The sequence below is a fragment of the Desmodus rotundus genome, chromosome 11 (genome assembly GCF_022682495.2).
Source record: "Desmodus rotundus isolate HL8 chromosome 11, HLdesRot8A.1, whole genome shotgun sequence".
NCBI lineage: Eukaryota > Metazoa > Chordata > Mammalia > Chiroptera > Phyllostomidae > Desmodus > Desmodus rotundus.
Window position 1 is genome coordinate 24,348,053 of NC_071397.1, and position 17,819 is coordinate 24,365,871.

At 33.5% G+C, this 17,819-nt stretch overlaps 1 protein-coding gene across 7 annotated transcripts in view; it reads left to right on the plus strand.

The window, feature by feature from the left end:
* Positions 1–17,819, plus strand: part of PHF3 (PHD finger protein 3) — an 83,983-nt gene that overhangs the window by 38,351 nt on the left and 27,813 nt on the right. For 6 of the 7 annotated variants that reach the window (XM_071219672.1, XM_024576554.4, XM_053913511.2 and 3 more), the window contains 6 exons: positions 1,676–3,467; positions 8,967–9,276; positions 12,302–12,485; positions 15,966–16,113; positions 16,196–16,352; positions 17,520–17,636. In XM_071219672.1, the coding sequence (XP_071075773.1) occupies positions 1,676–3,467; positions 8,967–9,276; positions 12,302–12,485; positions 15,966–16,113; positions 16,196–16,352; positions 17,520–17,636 (2,708 nt within the window). The remainder of the gene's footprint in view (positions 1–1,675; positions 3,468–8,966; positions 9,277–12,301; positions 12,486–15,965; positions 16,114–16,195; positions 16,353–17,519; positions 17,637–17,819) is intronic. The other variant, XM_053913516.1, reaches the window with a different exon arrangement.

A 17,819-nucleotide genomic window follows, 5' to 3' on the forward strand; every position in this document is an offset into this window, starting at 1 on the left:
ATTTTTAATCAGTTATTTGGTATATACTTGGGACCTTGAGAAATGAAAAATATAGAATGCACATTATAGACATGTTTGGCCTATACATCCAGGTTTGAAACTAAGGTAGTTGATATTGGAGAAGAAAAAATGACTTTACCCTTTGCTCAGTAAATCAATTACTATCGCAAAAACAGTTTTTTATCTGTATACCTTCACAGTTGAATGTGCTATTTATCATTTTTAGCAATCACTTAGGTAATGGGTGTTAAATGTTCTTTATTTTATGTTAGAGCAGATGAATAAAATAGAGATGTAAATTATTACAAGCTGTCTTCAGAGCTTTAAAAATCATCTAAATACTGATAACCAACCATTGAAAATTGAATTATTTAAAAATGTTATTTGTATAGTTGAGCATGTGATAAATAGTTCATAATCCACTAAGAAATTTTAAAAAGTTTAACCTAATGATCAAATATTTTACCAAGTGCTGAGGGAATTAGGAAGTGTCTCTAAGATTAGGATGACCATATAATTTCTTGTCCAAAGTGGGACAATTAAGTGTGAAAGGGTATACTATCACCTAGGACTGTTACAGATAAATGGGGACATATATTTAAGAGTCTCACAGTTTAGTGGTGTATGACAAATTAAGGAAGTGTTCTTTATTTTTTTAATTTTTATTTTTTTCACATTTTTTAATTCAAGTACAGTGGGAAGTGTTCTCAATATTGGTGCATAGTAGGGTTTTACATTGAAAGGTAGGAAATTTTTTTTAAGTTGAAAACGTTTAGTTTTCATACAGAGTTGATTTCAGAGTATTAGATAAGTGTAGGGTTGGAAATAGCTTTTTATTTTGTATTTTAGTTTGTGGGTTGATTTTCTACTTAGTGAATTACTTAGCATTCTTTCTTCTCATTTCCCCCCCCCCCCACCTTGCGTTTCTCCTTTCCCTAGAGGATATATCCAGATACAGAAAGGAGGAAAACACAAATTAATAGATTCTTTGTTAGAGGCATTGTTAAAGGTGGGAAGCTTTATTAAATTATTTTCATATTTTTTGATACATATTCTTGGTTTAAATGTTTTTAATTGTAGTTTTTCTTTTGTTCATTGTCTAATATTCTAGCATATACTTTTTCCCCCCTTTTAGGAATAGCTTGAATGCTAAAATGATGGAATATGAGTAAAGCACATTCAGAAAGGAATTCGAGTTCTTTTGAGGCTGTGCTTTGAAACTCACAGATCTTGTTTGTAATAGGTGCTTTCGTTCAGATTTTATTGCCACCCGACTTTGGTTTTATATATTTAAAAGCATTTAATGTTTAAAACTGTATGACAGTCTTGCTTTAGGATGGGTGTTGATATAAAGGAAGCTCATTTAACTTATTTTACTCCCAGCTTATTTCTTGTAGAAAAGAGACTTGATGAAAACATTTCTGTCATATAGTAAGGTAGAGTAGTCTAAATTTTATGGAGGTCTTCCCCTGCTAGAATTTATAGAACTTTCATAAATATAAAACATACATATCTCTGTAAATTCACCATCATGAGTAACTGTTCAGTACATTTTCATTAAAGTGATACATTTCGTAGCTCAGAATAAAGAAGTGTATATTCTAAATTGTATTGAAATAAAAACATGTGGCAAAATAGCTAAGTTATTTTTATTTATTTTTTTCCCTTGTGATAGAACAAGTAAGAAGTTTGCGACAAAGCACTATTGCCAAGCGTTCAAATGCAGCACCTTTAAATAGCACAAAAAAACCACCTGTGAAGACTGTATCTGCCCCTAAAGCAGGGGGAAAGCAACCAGAGAGGAGTCAGATTAAAGAAGAAGCTTGTACATCACCAAAGCCTGAGTACCATAAAGAGAGCAGAAGGAGCAGTCGGCATATTGAACAAATTGAAGTGGTACCAGAAGTGTCAGTGACTGCAAGTCATTCTACAGTGTCATCTTGCCTTGAAATGAAGGATGAAGCTGGATTAGATTCTAAGCAGAAGTGTAATAATCAGGGGAAAGCAAATGTGCCATCTCATGAGTTAAATTGTCCACTCCTTTCAGAGACTTGTGATAATATTGAGGAGAAGAAAGAAAATGAAGCTCTGATTGAATGTAAAATCAAGACTAAGACTGTTAGTAGTAGCACATTGTTTCCATTTTCAGATAAAGAAGAACATGAACAGGATGATTCTATTTCAGATAAAATGGATGAGGCTATTGGTGAAGAAATGAAGGCAAAGGGAAAAGTTGAACAAGAATTAAAGGAAACAGTAAAATTACCCCATGAAGGTGACCAAATTGTTGAGGAACCTGCATCTTCTACTCCTCTGTCTGGTGATGCTGCTTGTACAAATAAGACTGAAAAGAACCTTGTAGGTTTGTCTAGTTCTGTGGATGAAATAAAAGAATGTCATTTGGAATTGAAGAATACCATGGAATCTGATAAAGCTAAGAATGCCCTTCATAGAAATGAAGTAGAACCATTGGGTTATTGTAAAGACATAGAGTCTAATCACAAGCAGTTGGAGAGCACTGAGTTTAACAAGTCAAACTTTGACGTGGTTAATACTAGTGCTTTAGAACCAGAAAGTAATATCCTAGAAAATGCTGTTTGTGATGTGCCTGACCAAAATTCAAAACAGTTGAATGTTGTTGAAAGTATTAAAATGGAGTCTCATGAAACAGCAAACCTTCAGGATGACAGAAACAGCCCATCAAGTACTGTTTCTTGCCTAGAGTCAAAAAACATAAAATCCAAACACACAAAACTTGTAATTCATTCTAAGCAAAACATGACCACAGATACTCTGAAAAAAATTGTTGCAGCAAAGCATGAATTAATGCATAACAAAACTAAAGCTAGTGTCAAAAGTGTGAAACGAAATGCTGATGAACGAGAATCTCAACAAAATTTTCATAGGCCAGTCAAAGTGAGAAAAAAACAAGTTGATAAGGATTTAAAGATTCAGAGTTGCAATTCTGGGGTTAAGTCTATGAAGAATCAAGCTCATTCTATATCGAAGAAAATGCAAGATCAAAATTTAGTACAGATTTCCAAACCTGTAATTCATACATTGAGTGATAAGCCTCATGGTCACCCTGGTTGCTCTAAAGAACCTCATCATTCTGCACAAACTGGACATTTATTACATTCTTGCCAGAAACAGTGCCATAAGTCCCAGCAGCTGGCTCCCACTTTGAAAACCAATAGTCATGTGAAGGAGGAGCTTGAACATGCAGGTGGTGCAGAGCATTTTAAGGAGGAGGAGAAACTGAAACTAAAAAAACCTGAGAAGAACCTACAGCCCCGCCAAAGAAGAAGCAGCAAAAGTTTTTCTTTGGATGAGCCACCATTGTTCATTCCAGATAACATAGCTACCATAAAAAGAGAAGGCTTAGATCATAGCTCTTCATTTGAAAGCAAATATATGTGGACCCCCAGCAAGCAGTGTGGGTTTTGCAAAAAACCACATGGCAACAGGTGTGTGTGTGTGTGTGTATGTGTATTTATGATGTGTACATTGAAGAGAAATTGCTTTTTTAGGGTGGGATTAGTGTGAACGTATTTATACAAAGAAATTATTTAATATACAAAGACTTTTGCAGAAACACCACCACCAACAGAACCCCTCATCATTACTGGATAAATGATAGGAAGATGGAGTCATTGAATTTACAAATATGTCACCTTACAACATTTAAAAAAGTATAACCAACAATTGGTATATATGGAAATGTTCTGTCATTGTAACCAGTTAGTGTAATTCAGTTATTACATCTAGGGGGAATAAAAACCTTTTTGCTAATTAGAAAATTGTTATACTGCCTCGGGTCTGTATATATTATTTTATTTGATTTGAGAAAAACTAGTAATAAAGTGTGAAGGTCATAATGGAGATTTTATTTTTCTTTTGAAGGTTTTTTTTGGGGGGGAGGTAAAAATGAAGCACACTATAACTTAATACTACTACTTTATAACTATAAAACTTGACCTTGGAGTGGTATTTGATAGCTAAAATAGCTGTTAAATTACCCAGGTGAATTTTGTATATATAACGTGGAATGGAGTGAAAACAAATTCTTTCTTCTTGAATGTTTTAATGATTTGGAGGATTTCTTGTGAATTCTAATCTTTTAAATGATTTTAGCACTGTCCTTTGGCATTCTTTCCTTAAGATTCAGTTTATAGTTTTATGGCATCCCTCCCCTCCCCTCACAGTGTATTTTGTTTGCTAGCTTTTTAAGAAAGGAAAACAAGAAATGAAGTGGAGTTTGCAGCTGCAAGATTATCCTCTTCAAGTGTTCAGATTGCTGTTGGAGCTTCTATCAATGTTGACATGATGAAAGAACATTGTAACTTGCACATTGTAATGCCCTTACTTGTGAAAGTAAATGTTAGTGACTTTCCCAGCATTATCAGATTACATAAAAATGAAACTATTTAGGGAGGGACAGTTTAGTAAGTGTGTTGTAATTCATTATTTTAGTGTGCAGAGGGGTGATTGGGGAGAGTGTGAGAAGACTTGCGGCTATTCTGTAAAAAATAACTGAAGTTTATGTCAAAGGGTTTCTTCATTTGTGACTCAGCCTGTGGCCTATTTTTAGTATCAGTTCAGTGGTTACTTTATAACATTCTTGTTTTTAAAAATTGTAACTTGTTTGAATATAGATCTACATTTGCCCTCACTTATATGTTCTTTATGCTTTTTTAAAATTTAAAACACCTATTCAAATAATTGTAAAGTGGGCCTGCTGTAAATTTTCAGGCCTAAGAGAATTAGAGGCTTGGATGGTGCATTTAAGTCCTCTTTTATGCCATCCCTTTTCTTTCTGCCAGAATCTTCTAAAAATTATTATGGTGCCATGTGGTCAGAGGAATAGAGTAGGAGCTTTAAAGTGAATGAGTTTCTAAAATGAAACTTTGGTCTAGAGTTGGAAGCCACGTTAAGAATGTTACTGTATAGCTTTTTTTAAAAGATAAACTTCTGATGGCTGGTCCTCAGGAGTTTGCCCAGGCTTTTAAATGACTGTCATTTTACCAAAATCAAGTTATTTTCCTAAAGTGAAGATGAAATGTTAAGTCCTACTGTTTTTTATCTAATGCCGCCTTATGGATGTACTCTGTAAAACGTTGAGTTTCTTTGCTTGAGTTTGGAAAAGCAGAATGTTAGATGTGTGGGAATTTTGAGTTCATCTTATGTAATTTACATGAATAATATATAATAACACTGGAAATGGGTAATTTTGGAAGCACCATTACACATTATTTCAATTTTCTGAATAAAGAACCCTGAATAATTGATTGGTTTTTTTCTTTACATATTAATTAGCCTTCACTACTTTGATACATTGTGCTTGCATATATTGAGGTTACTCAAAAGATGTGCCTGTTGTGCAGCATGTAATTTTTAAAATTTCATGCATAAGAATATGAATTTGTTAGGAAGGGCATATTAGAAATAATTTTTATCCATCTTTTTTATGTCATGCACTAACCCATTGAAAGCTATTAATTAATATGACATTTTCTAGCACTTGGGACAGCCTTGTTTTGGTAAAGACTACTAAATCTTCAGCATTTTACGTATATTGCATTGTAGGTTAGCTCTTTGTATGTGCTTCCAGTGGACATTATATTTTTTAATAGATTTGTTCATGGTATGGCCAAATGTAATATTTGACCATAGCAATTTGTATACATGTCCTAAAGACAGTAAGTATTGACTAACAATTTACACATCATGCTGGGGTGTTCTGTTTTTTTCCCCCCGATTCGGTTTACTTTACTGATTCAGCCTTAACACAGATATATATGTATTATTTTAAAAACCAGACTGTTTAATACTCATTTTAAAAAGTTAATGTTACCTTTGAATTTTTAAAAATTATAAGCAAGTTAGTATTTTGGAAGGATCAAGTCTTAGTCTTTTCATTGCTAGCTTACCCGGAAGATGTTGATATCTTTATGCTATAATTTCTTGCTCTATTATACATTAGTTACTGGATGAAATTTAAAAACAAACACACCGTAGCAGAATGGATTCAAAGCTTTATCATTAAAGCTTTTATTCTGAGAAGGAAATTTCTACCTAGCATAAATGTTTATGGCTTTTTCTCAGGACTTTTAAGAGTTTGATAAGTATTTTTCTCTGCATATTAGGTAGGTAGTGATAAAAATACTGATTTGATGTTTATGTGGAATTGAACCCTCTCATCTTAGAAAAGTGTATGTATACATTCACACACACACACACACACACACACACACACACACACTCACACACACAGTAATGTGACCTGCATTTGTCATTTAAAGGAAACGAACTGAAGGCCCATCTTGTAACAGTTACATTGTTAATGAATTAGGAATTTGCTAACAGGAATTCACAATGTTGGTTTGTGGTTTACTTTGAAAAAAGTTTGAAAATTTTGGTTTTATGCCAAAACAATTAGAATTTCAAGTTTTAATAATTTTACAGTTGATTGGTTTTTATTTTTTATTTTAAATTTTATGTATGAACATATGAGAAAACAAACATTGTCAAACTTCCATTTAACTGATCTATGCTGACAAGCCAGTTAATTTAAAGCTTGATTCCACACAATATCTTTTTTTAAGTGATGAAAGATTTTAACATCCAGCTTGTAGTCTATTAAGTGATTTTTGCCTGTTGGTAATCAGAAATTCAAGGACACCAGAAAATGGGAGAGGGATCCTGTTGTGTGAACCATACTGTCCTCCCCCCATGAAAAATAATATGGAAAGGGAATAAAAAATATAATTTTGTGATAGGCCATCTTTTAAAAATATGGTTCATAAAGTTCATAGTGCTTCTAAGTGTTAAACCTTAATCCATATTTACATATTGGGTTTTGAATTCCATTTTCAAGTTAATTATGTTTCCTTGAGGATATGTAGAAATTAATGTTATTTTTTCTTGATTACTCAATTTTATTTAACTGCATTATTTGTTACATAAACTATCTAAACTATTAAGATATCATCGGTGGCACTAGATAGTTGCTTTTCACAGCCTCAAGTTTGAGGAGACAGAAACTTGGAATTGAGGCATGGTGAAAAATTTCATGATTGTAAAACTGTTGTTCCCCTTTAAAATAAAATTTTGGAATTCCTTAAAATGTGGTATGTAAATTGATAACTTAGATTTGGATTTGGAGCAAAAGCATAACCATGGTCATAGTGTATAGGTTCTATTGTATATAGTGTCTTATTGAAAAGCTTCAGACTTGCCTTGAAGAAATCATGACATAGCTCTGATAATGGAAATAAAGGGAAATCACTATGAGCCTTCCTTCAATATTTCAGACATTGCTTTCAAGAAAAAGCATTTCTTAATGACATTGCAATGTGAAGCAAAACTTTAAAGCACCTGTATTTTTCAAACTTTATTTTTCTGTTGATTCTAAGATCTGTATCATTGAAACATGTATCACTTACCCATCAAAAATCTCCCGAAACCTAGAGAAACCACTTCTATTTTGAAAACTAATGTCACATTGTATAAAAGTTTACATACTAGGGTTATGAATCTAAAAGATTCTGGTGGTTTTGTTAGTTTTTATGTAAGGGCTGAGATTTTTTGCTTTCTCCCCCCCTAAGCCAAATGAGTCATTGGGAAAATGATGGCTTTATCTGGTAAAGCCAGCACAGACGTTACCAGTTAGGGTAGGGAATGGTGAATTACAGACTTGAGATCTAGTCCTTAATGCACAGACAGCGCAAGCTTCGTATACCATAGAGCATACAAGAAGAGTGCAGGAACAGGGGAACGGGGGAACAGGGTATTTGACATGACTTAATCAAGATACCCTGTGAAGATTGAAGCTCGTACAGTTTTTATAGTTCCAATATTTAAACAGGACCTCTGGGGTATTTAGGGAGAGTTGTCCTTATAACTGGTGTATTACCTTTAACATCTTCCTATTGTACCATAGGTTTCAAAAAGGAGTTGACACATGGTTGGTGTCACTATCCTTACCATCAAAATCAAGCATAGTCTTTATGTCTTGAAAGAATATACCTAAATCCTTCTTAATTTTCCAAGCACAGCATGAGTCACTAACCTGAAGAAGAAAGGAAACTGTTAAACATGATTGAGCTTTGTAGTTTTCCTGTTTGTAAAGTATGTAAAAAAGATAATTTCTCCCTCATGTTGCTGTGTATGTATCAGATTTGCCATGAGTCATAAATCTCGTCCCTGGAGGTTTTCATTGGTTATTGAAATTATTTCTTAGATAAAATGAAGTAAAGGGAAAAGTTACAGGGACATGGCTTAGAAATACTAATACTGAATATTAATATTTTTACATGATGATACAATATTGGTATTTACTTTGGAAAAAGTTCATCATCCGAAGCACTTGGTCAGTACTAATCAAGTGTACACTCAAAAGTATGTAAGATTTAGTTAAATAATGCCACGCCCTCAACCAGAATATTTTGAGCTCAAAGAATAGTTACATAGTTAAGATGGTGATTAAGAAACGATTTGAGAGACATCATTATGTTGGTTTTTGAGTTGTATTTTTGTTAATCTGGTTTTTCATACAAAATGATTGGATAAACTCCAATTTTATGTATGATTTCAGGTCTGTGGTAAATGTGATTTTGATGGATTGTGATCAAATTATCACAGACTTGACCCTTCTCAGAGGAGATACATTGTTATTCTATACTTTGTTATTTTATATAGAGTATACTAACAAAGGTCAGTTGCTCTTTATTTTCATCCCTATGGGTTTTTATTTTTCAGTATTTTCTCATTCGTACTAGAGGGGAAATAGGTAGCTTATTAAAAGTTTCATTTTCATTGAACATTCTTTCTGAAAACTTGCTCTCTGTCGAACTGACAGAATGGGTAAAGTTAGAAAACATGCAAACAAACATTGAAAATTTAATTTAGACTTTTGACATTGGTTTTGAAGAAAATGTGTCAAATTAAAGTTTTTTTTCTTCTAGGTTTATGGTTGGCTGTGGAAGATGTGATGACTGGTTTCATGGTGACTGTGTTGGGTTAAGTCTTTCTCAAGCACAGCAAATGGGAGAGGAAGACAAAGAATATGTGTGTGTGAAATGTTGTGCTGAGGAAGATAAAAAGACGGAAGTAGCAGAATCAGATATTTTGGAAAACCAAGCTAAAGTTGAAGTCCATAGTGAAGATAAAACAATGGAATGTGAAAAGTTTGGATTATCAAAGCATACATCAACAAGTGAGAAAACCAAGTATATAGATGATACAGCGAAGCACAAGGTCAAAATTTTAAAACGGGTGAGCTGCTCACTAATGCATTTTGTTATTTAAGAAACTTGTGTAAACTGATCATTAGAATTTGAAATTTCTCCTTTGGTTTTATTGTTCTAGGGTACATTTAAAATTTTTTAAATTTTTCTGTAATGATAGATTTTTAAATATTTAAAATATTTGGCAATTGTGGTGAAACCAGGTAGTGACACCTTCAAGAACATACAGATCTTATTTATTAAAGTTTTTTTGCTATTTCCAGTCTCTCTAGTTAGGTACTTGGATTTTCTGTGGTAGGTATGTATGATCTTGTGGTGTTAAGTGTAAATTGTGTATACTGATAAAATTTATTCTCTAATAGTTCATTTTTTTGTAATTTTTGTCCATTACCATTTATTATCCCCATACCCTCTTCTGCCTCCACCCAGCTCCTCCTCTAGTCCCCACACTGTTGTCTGTGTCCATGAGTCCTTTTTCCTTGATCCTGCCACCCCTTAACCTCCTGTCCCCGCCCCCACCAATAACTCATCCTGCTCTCTATGAGCCTATCTCTGTTTTGCTTGTTAGTTTCTTATTAGATTCCACATAATGAAATCACATGGTATTTGTATTTATCTGACTGGCTAATGTCACTTGTACTGATAAAAAATGTCTTCTGATCTTTAAACTACATTTGACATTTTCTTTTTTTTTAAGATTTATTTATTTTTAGAGAGAGGGGAAGGGCGGGAGAAAGAGAGGGAGAGAAATATCAATGTGCATTTGCCTCTCGAGTGCCCCTCCACTGGGGACCCAAGCCAGCAACCCAGGCATGCGCCCTGACTGGGAATCAAATGGGCGACCCCTTAGTTTGCAGGCTGGCACTCAGTCCACTGAACCACACCAGCCAGGGCACATTTGGCATTATTTTCAAGTGGAAGAGTTATTTTCTCTGTAAGGAAAAGTAATCTTTTAAAAAAAAATTAATTTATTTTTAGATAGAGGGGAATGGAGAGAGTCAGATAGGGAGAGAAATATCGATGTGTGGTTGCCTCTCATGCACCCCTAACCCAGGACCCAGCCCACAGCGTAGGCTGTGCCCTGACGGGGAATCGAACTGGTGACCTTTTAGTTTGAATTAATCAAAGGCCGGCACTCAATCCACTAAGCCATACCAGCAGGAAAAGTAATCTTAATTTGTTTTATCTTTGTCCCAGTATTTGCTTTGGAACCCTCACCTCATAATTTTTCTTTTAAAATGTGACAAATTGTCAGTTTTCCTTCATTTTTTTTATGTTTAGCTACCTTCTAAAAGTATTTTCTAAATAGAAGTTCTAAGATATTTAGTAAATTATAGGAGCAATGTATAGAGGACACAGCACTTTAGCTGATTAAAATTTCTTTATTTTCATTGTCTACCTTTTTATTACTGTTGATTTTTCTAATTGATTTGTTATTCTTATAAATGGTGCTGGGAGGGAAACATAGTGGCAACAAATGTATGTGGGTTGCTAAGTATAATAATCCAAAAGACAGTGAACACGAGTTATAGAGGTGGAAGGAACCTTGGAAATCTTTTAGTCCAACCATTCAGGTTTAAGAGCATAAGTATGTTTTCTCCGAAATCTCTGTTACTTTTAAACTCAGTAATATTTTCAGACACTCCTTACATGACAGATCTGGATTAAGTTCCAGTGTACCAAATCCTTATGGTATCCACTGTTTTCTGTCTGCCAAGACTTTTTGAGAATCAGATTATGTCCTCCTGACATATGCTCTGGCTTTGACCGTTGATTTGATTACCACGAAAGTAGTTGATAATACAGAACTGAAAGCTCCATTGAGAGGAATTGGTAACACACCTTTGGAAAGCTTCTATTTATTACTAATTATTAATCATCACTTCTTGGGTAGAGTTTCTTGGCCATTCAGAAATATGGCTTCATTGTGTTATCATTTAGTTAAATTCCTCCATTTTGTCTAAAAAGGACTTTAAAAAAACATTAACATTGTAAATGTTTTGAGAAATCCCCAATTTAGTCTGATTTTGTAAATTCATGTGTTATACAAGTGATTACTGCTTCCTTTTTGATGTACTGTTTAATGTTATTTAGACTTGTCTGATTTTAGTTTATGAAATCTACTTTTTAAATATCACTTATTATCCATAGATTTTATGTTGAATCATTTATTGAGTTCCTACTGTATGCCAAGCCTGCCACCAGACTTGGATATATAGCAGTGATTGAAATAGGCACCTGCTCTCAAGTCAATCTAGTTGGAGAGGTAGAAAATAAGTTAAAAAACATTTTAAAGATTCCTAGTTTGGAGAAAATCTGTTTTTGTATGTGTTCTGTCTTAAAAGCTATGACTATATGTCTATACACATTGTCCTTCCCCATCTTTAAAACACTAGTGTGATGTGAGTAATCTCTCCCAAGGGTCTCAGAATGCCAGTTTCACCACCAGTTCTTTGTGGATTATATTAGGACAAGACTAGCAGGTACTCTAGCTACCCTGATGGTTTGTTCTGCGTCATGGGAATTAAAATTGCCAATTTGTACACTGAGAACTTAAACTGATATACTTAATTATAAATGAATGGAACATTTGCTTTAAAAAATAGTGAAAATGTAGATAACTTACTTCTCCACAATTTCTCCCTTCTTTTCCCACACCCATAGCTAACTAAGAGAACTCTTTATTATCTTACACCTAAGTTACTTTCTAATATCCTTATTGAGAGCACGATCTCTATTTTTTAGTTTTTTTTTATATAGGAGAGCTGAGTAGGCTATTATGTGTTTTGTAGAAAACAGATGCTTAACAAATGGATTTTGAATGAACGGGTGATTTTTTTCTTTTTGCTAATAATTGAGAATTACCTTTGTACATCTTTTAAAAAACCACTTGAACAGTTATTGGGCTAAAGAATCAAATATGTGTGGTATTGTAATAGGTTGTAATACTAATTAGGTTTAATTTTTTTTATCTACATCTCTTCAGGCTTGCTTTATATTTAAAGATAGTGTAGGAGTTTTGATTCTAATGAACTAAATATTATTTTTTCCAGGAATCTGGTGAAGGCAAAAACTCGTCAGACAGTAGAGATAGCGAAATGAAAAAATGGCAGCTAGCTCCCCTTCGAAAGATGGGACAATCAGCATTACCTCGGAGATCCTCAGAAGAAAAAAGTGAAAAAATACCAAAAGATTCTACAACTGTTATTTGTACAGGAGAAAAAGCTTCAAAACTAGGTACTAAGATTAATAGAAATTATTATATACCAATGTATTTATATTTTATTTCATATACGATTAATTACTATAGGGAAATTAAAAATTTTAATGTTAATAAAAATAGTATTGGTGACTAATCGTACTTGAAATTAAAAACTGCCTCTAAATACTAATGAACTTTACTAAGTCTTGCCCTTATGGCACTTAAATACCAATGGGAGAAGAAAGAAAGAAGTAGACAAGTAAGGAAATGGTGTGCTATTTTACAGAATTTAGACACTATGAAGAAAAAGTAGAGTAATGGGATAGAGTCACAGTTGAGGAGAGTGGTAGGAGTTTGTTTTAGAATGTAGGTGAGATTTGAAAGAATGTGAAGTTATTTGGAGGAAAGACTGGGTAGGTGGCACAGCCAACCTGAAGACTTTGAGGTAGAAACATTCTTATATTTGAGGAGCAAGAAAGCAGCTCTAGAGTGATTGGAAGGTAACGTACGAGGGTTTCAAAAGTCTTAGAAGATGAATTCAGAAAATTATGTGGGCACTTCTCTGACACCATGACAATGTGTGTGTGTATAATATACTTCTTAAAATCCTCACAGAGGATATATTTATTGATTTTAGGGGGGGTGGGAGGAGAGAGGAGAGAGAAAGAGACATTGTTGTGAGAAACATCCATCCATTTCCTCCTATACGCTCCCTTACTGGGGATGGAACCTGCAACCAGGTGTGTACCCTAACCAGGCATCAAACCTGCAACCTTTTGGTGTACTGAACAATGCTCCAACCAATGGAGCCACCTGGTCAGTTCGATATTTTATTCTGAATATCATGGGATAACTTTATAGAGGATTTTGTACAAGGGAATGATGAATCACTATGTTTTTCAGTTGGGACTGGACTGTACGAGGAGGATGGGTGAGGAGGAGGATAGACCATTAAGGGATCTATAGCAGTATCCAAGGAAAGAAATGATGGTAGCTTGGAACAGGTACAATGGAGGTAGTGAGAAGTGGTCAGAGTCCGATATATTTTACTGTAGAGTTGTCAGAACTTGCTGATGGGTTAGGCATACATAGGTGAAGGAGAGAGAGTCTTAGCAGTAGATGATTAGGTAAATGTTGGTGCTATTTACTTAGATGAGAAAGACAAGATTTGGGGAGGAATATTGAAAAATTATGATTTGGGCATTTTAACTGGAGATGCCTATTAGATATCCAGGTGCAGAATGTTTGAATAAACCTTTGGCTGATGAGCCTGGAGCTTAGAGAAGGCTTTGGGGGATGGTATATAAATTTGGGATTTATCAGTTTGTTAGTAATTTAAAATCATGAACTTAGATATAACCAGTTACACTAATGAAGAGACCAAAGCAGAGCCCTTGGGGTACAACAGCTTTTAAAAGTTGGGAAGAACAAGAAAGATGGCCTGAGTGAGGTGAGAGAAGTAAGAGACCATGGTGGTCTGGAAGCCAGATGAAGTTTTATAAAGGAGGAAATGATCAACTGTGTCAAATGCTGTCTGGTCTTGACATCTAATAACATGAACACTGATTGTTAAACATGTGGTTTAGTGAGATTATTGATGACCTTGATTAGGATGATTTTGTTTGAGCAATGGGAACAAAAGCCAGTTATAGTGGCTTATGAAAGAATGGAAGGCAAGGAACTGGAAATATTAATTACTAATAACTCTTCCAAGGAATTTTGCTGTTAAAGGAAACAGAAATGGTGTGGTAGCTATAGGTGGATGTGGGGTCTAGGACTTTTTTTAAAAAAGAGTTATAACATTTTTGAAAAATTAATGCAAATGATCCAGTAGAGAGAGAATTTGGTGATAATAGAAGAGATTATGTGGTAGTTGGGGTTCAAAAAGCCGTACGTGAGATGAGAGGGTAGGATCCAAATAGAAGGGCTAGGTCAGAGAAAAGAAAAGAAGGAAGGAAACACACAGGTTGATTTAGTGATGGGAAGATGTGATAGCTGACATTTTTCTGTTTTCTCAGTAAAAATATGAAGTGAGAAAATTAAATGAGGTTGAAATTGGGGAAGGAGGTAGTGTTGGTTTGAGAAGAGGGGAGACAATGTGTAAAATAGATGTCTTGGAAAGTGGGAGAGCAAATTTACTAGGAAATTTTAATAGGATTAGGGCAGCAGGTTGAGTATATACTTGAGATTTGTGATTTACAAATTTAAATTGAGAACTGTCTGCACCACTGCTTAATTTTCTCATTACCTTCAGCTGTTTGTAGGCCATTGGGTGGAGGATAGAAATTGGCTTTCTTCACTGTGCTTGTGATTTTGCCAGTGCAGATAAAGAGAGTGAATAAGGTGTTAAGTATGTTAGGGAGTGGTAATAGTGTTGGACTATCTGATCAGAGTTGGTTATAATGGAAAATGAGAGCATGAATGGTAGAGTGATAGATTTAAGAGTTATAGGAGTGAGGAGATTCTAGAATAATTATTAATAAGCTAGTATGAGAGGAGGTTGGTTAGTGGAATGTTTGACATTGAGATTTTGAAGGTGCAAATGAATTAGTAATGATGGATTGAAAAATCATTTGAGAAGAGCTTAACATTCAAATCACAATATTAACCAAGCACAATAGTTTCAAAACCAGAGGAGATGGATCAACTTTTGTGGTGGTAGTAAGATCATTAAATTATTTGCTCACTTAGTAAGTTCAGCTCAGATTTTCTAAATACCATATTTTGTTGTGTATAATGCACACCCACGTTTTTGGCCCAAACTTTCAGGAAAAAAACCTTTCATTTTAATTTATTAATTTAATTTTGTACTTACTTATATTTAGATACTTCTTTTTTGTATTATCAAGGAATTTTAGCATTTATTTTTGAACATAATTATGGTAGTACTTTGCATGTATATTGTGCATCCTTATTTTCCCTCAAAAAATTTGGGCAAAAAGTGCATATTTGACACAGTAAAACATGGTAGTTTTTTTTAATAGGTTTATTTTTGTTTAATTTTTTAATTATATATTTTTATTGTCTTTTTTCTCTACCATTTATCCCCCTTATACTTCTTCCACCTCCACCCACCCACTAAATAGTTTTTCAAAAATTAATTAATGTATATACGTGAAAAGTAACTAGCCCTAAAAACCATTATCTAAAATGGAAAAAGGGATATATAGTTTTTAACTTCAGGGCCACGTTTTAGTCACTCAGTTTCTAATTAAAATTTGTTTAAATTTGTTTTTTTTTTTTCAAAATTGAGGTGTAACTGACGTGTAGCATTATATTAGTTTTAGGTGTATAGCATAATGATTGGATAGCTCTATGTACTATGAAATGATCATTCCAGTAAGTGTAGTATCTGTCTCCATGTACAGATTTAAAAAGTCAAGAATATTTCCATGTGGAGTAGTTAGAAATAATTAGTGATTTTTAATCAGCCAACTTTGTTTATAAACTTATGTATTAAAAAGAAAAATGTTTTTAGAAACAATGTAATGTGTTTTGATATTTATTTAAATTAGGTGCTCATGAGAAGCAAGAGGTAAAGAAGAAGAAAGCTGAAAAAGGAGTGGCTAACGTGCATCCTCCTGCTGCTGCTGCTGCCAAGCCTTCTGCAGATCAGATCAGACAAAGTGTCAGACATTCTCTCAAAGACATTCTTATGAAGAGGTAACACACATTATTATTGTAGAATATTGAATAATGTATGCTTCAAGTATTTGAAAAATAATTGAATTATTCTAATTTTAAGACTTACAGACTCAAATTTGAAGGTACCAGAGGAAAAGGCAGCAAAAGTTGCCACAAAAATTGAAAAAGAGCTTTTCTCTTTTTTTCGGGACACAGATGCTAAATATAAGAACAAATATAGAAGTTTGATGTTCAATCTGAAAGATCCTAAAAACAATGTAAGTGTTTCGTTCCTGTTCATAGATATTTATGCTTCCAATTTTCCTGAATACATAGGGATTTATCTATAATTTATTTCTTGGAGTGAGAACTTAGAATTTTAGTAGTCTTTTGCTACTGAATTGAGTTCTGCTTAGGGGTGAATAATGTTATAGAATAAGTCTATTAAAATATTAATACTAAATCTGTCTTAACCTGATTTATGTGAGTTTTCTCTCCTTTATGTCCCTTGTTTAATCCAGTTTGTTTAAAAATTCATATGTATTCTTCAAAAACTAGTAAGCTAAAATTGATAATACTGTATTAATACTTCTGATTTAAATCCTAAAATAGGTACATTCCTTAAAATAAATTGCCTTTAGATAAACAAACAAAACTATTTTAAGACCTTTTTATTACACTAAACATGACTTTAGTTTTAAATATCCTTTAGCAATGGAGTAAAATCTTAATCTTCCCTGGGATTTCTTGTTTGTAACTTAGAGGGAATCTAAAAGCTGTGTGTGTGTGTGTGTGTGTTGTGTAGATGCAAACTCCTTGCATATTTATTGAAATTTGACAAGTTTTTCCCATAAGTATTAGCAGTTTGTCAGTTCTTACAATTGTATTTGCTATAGTATGTGATTTAGATATTTCCTTGAAGTATTTAACAGCTTAAGAGGATTCTGCAGTGTATAATCTGCCATTATGGTCCGGGAGATCAGTTTCCTCAATAAGTGAATATTTCCTTTAGGTGTCTTTGTTGCAGTTGGTTCTTCACTCTGGAGTTCCCTCCAAGCCTGTTATGATTTAAACATGTGAAATACTAAAAATATGAAAGATGTGACATTAAGTAAAGTTCATTTATGCAGTACCTTTTCTGTTATGACAGTGTGTCCTTGGGAAGACTTAATACAACTTGAGATTGATGATGTAATGGTTCCAGTGTACATACTTCCCCATCATGTATTGATTTTTATATGAAGTGTATATTTTATTGCCTTAGATAATAAGTTCCTAGGCTGTAAGGCTGTCATTATTCCTCTTGTAGTAGGTAATATGTAAATCATAAAGCATTTGTAAATTAGGTTTCAAAATTGTATCTTTATTTATCATAAATTTTTGTATAGCAGCTTTTCTTCGTTTTGAAAATGTTTTTTCCCTTTCCCATTTTAAAATACTTCCAGATATTATTTAAAAAAGTACTGAAAGGAGAAGTAACCCCTGATCATCTTATAAGAATGAGTCCCGAAGAACTAGCTTCTAAAGAGTTAGCTGCTTGGAGACGAAGAGAAAACAGACATGTAAGATTATTTATGAACATGTGTTTGACTTTATTAAAACCTATATTCCTAGTTACTTACCTCCCTTAACTTTTTTCTTAAATTCTGTCTTGTTTTTCCTGATCTCTACTGCTTGTTTTCATTCTCTCAAGTTACCTGGTTATATAAATACTTTGTGTTTTGTTATATAATTTGTAAATCAGA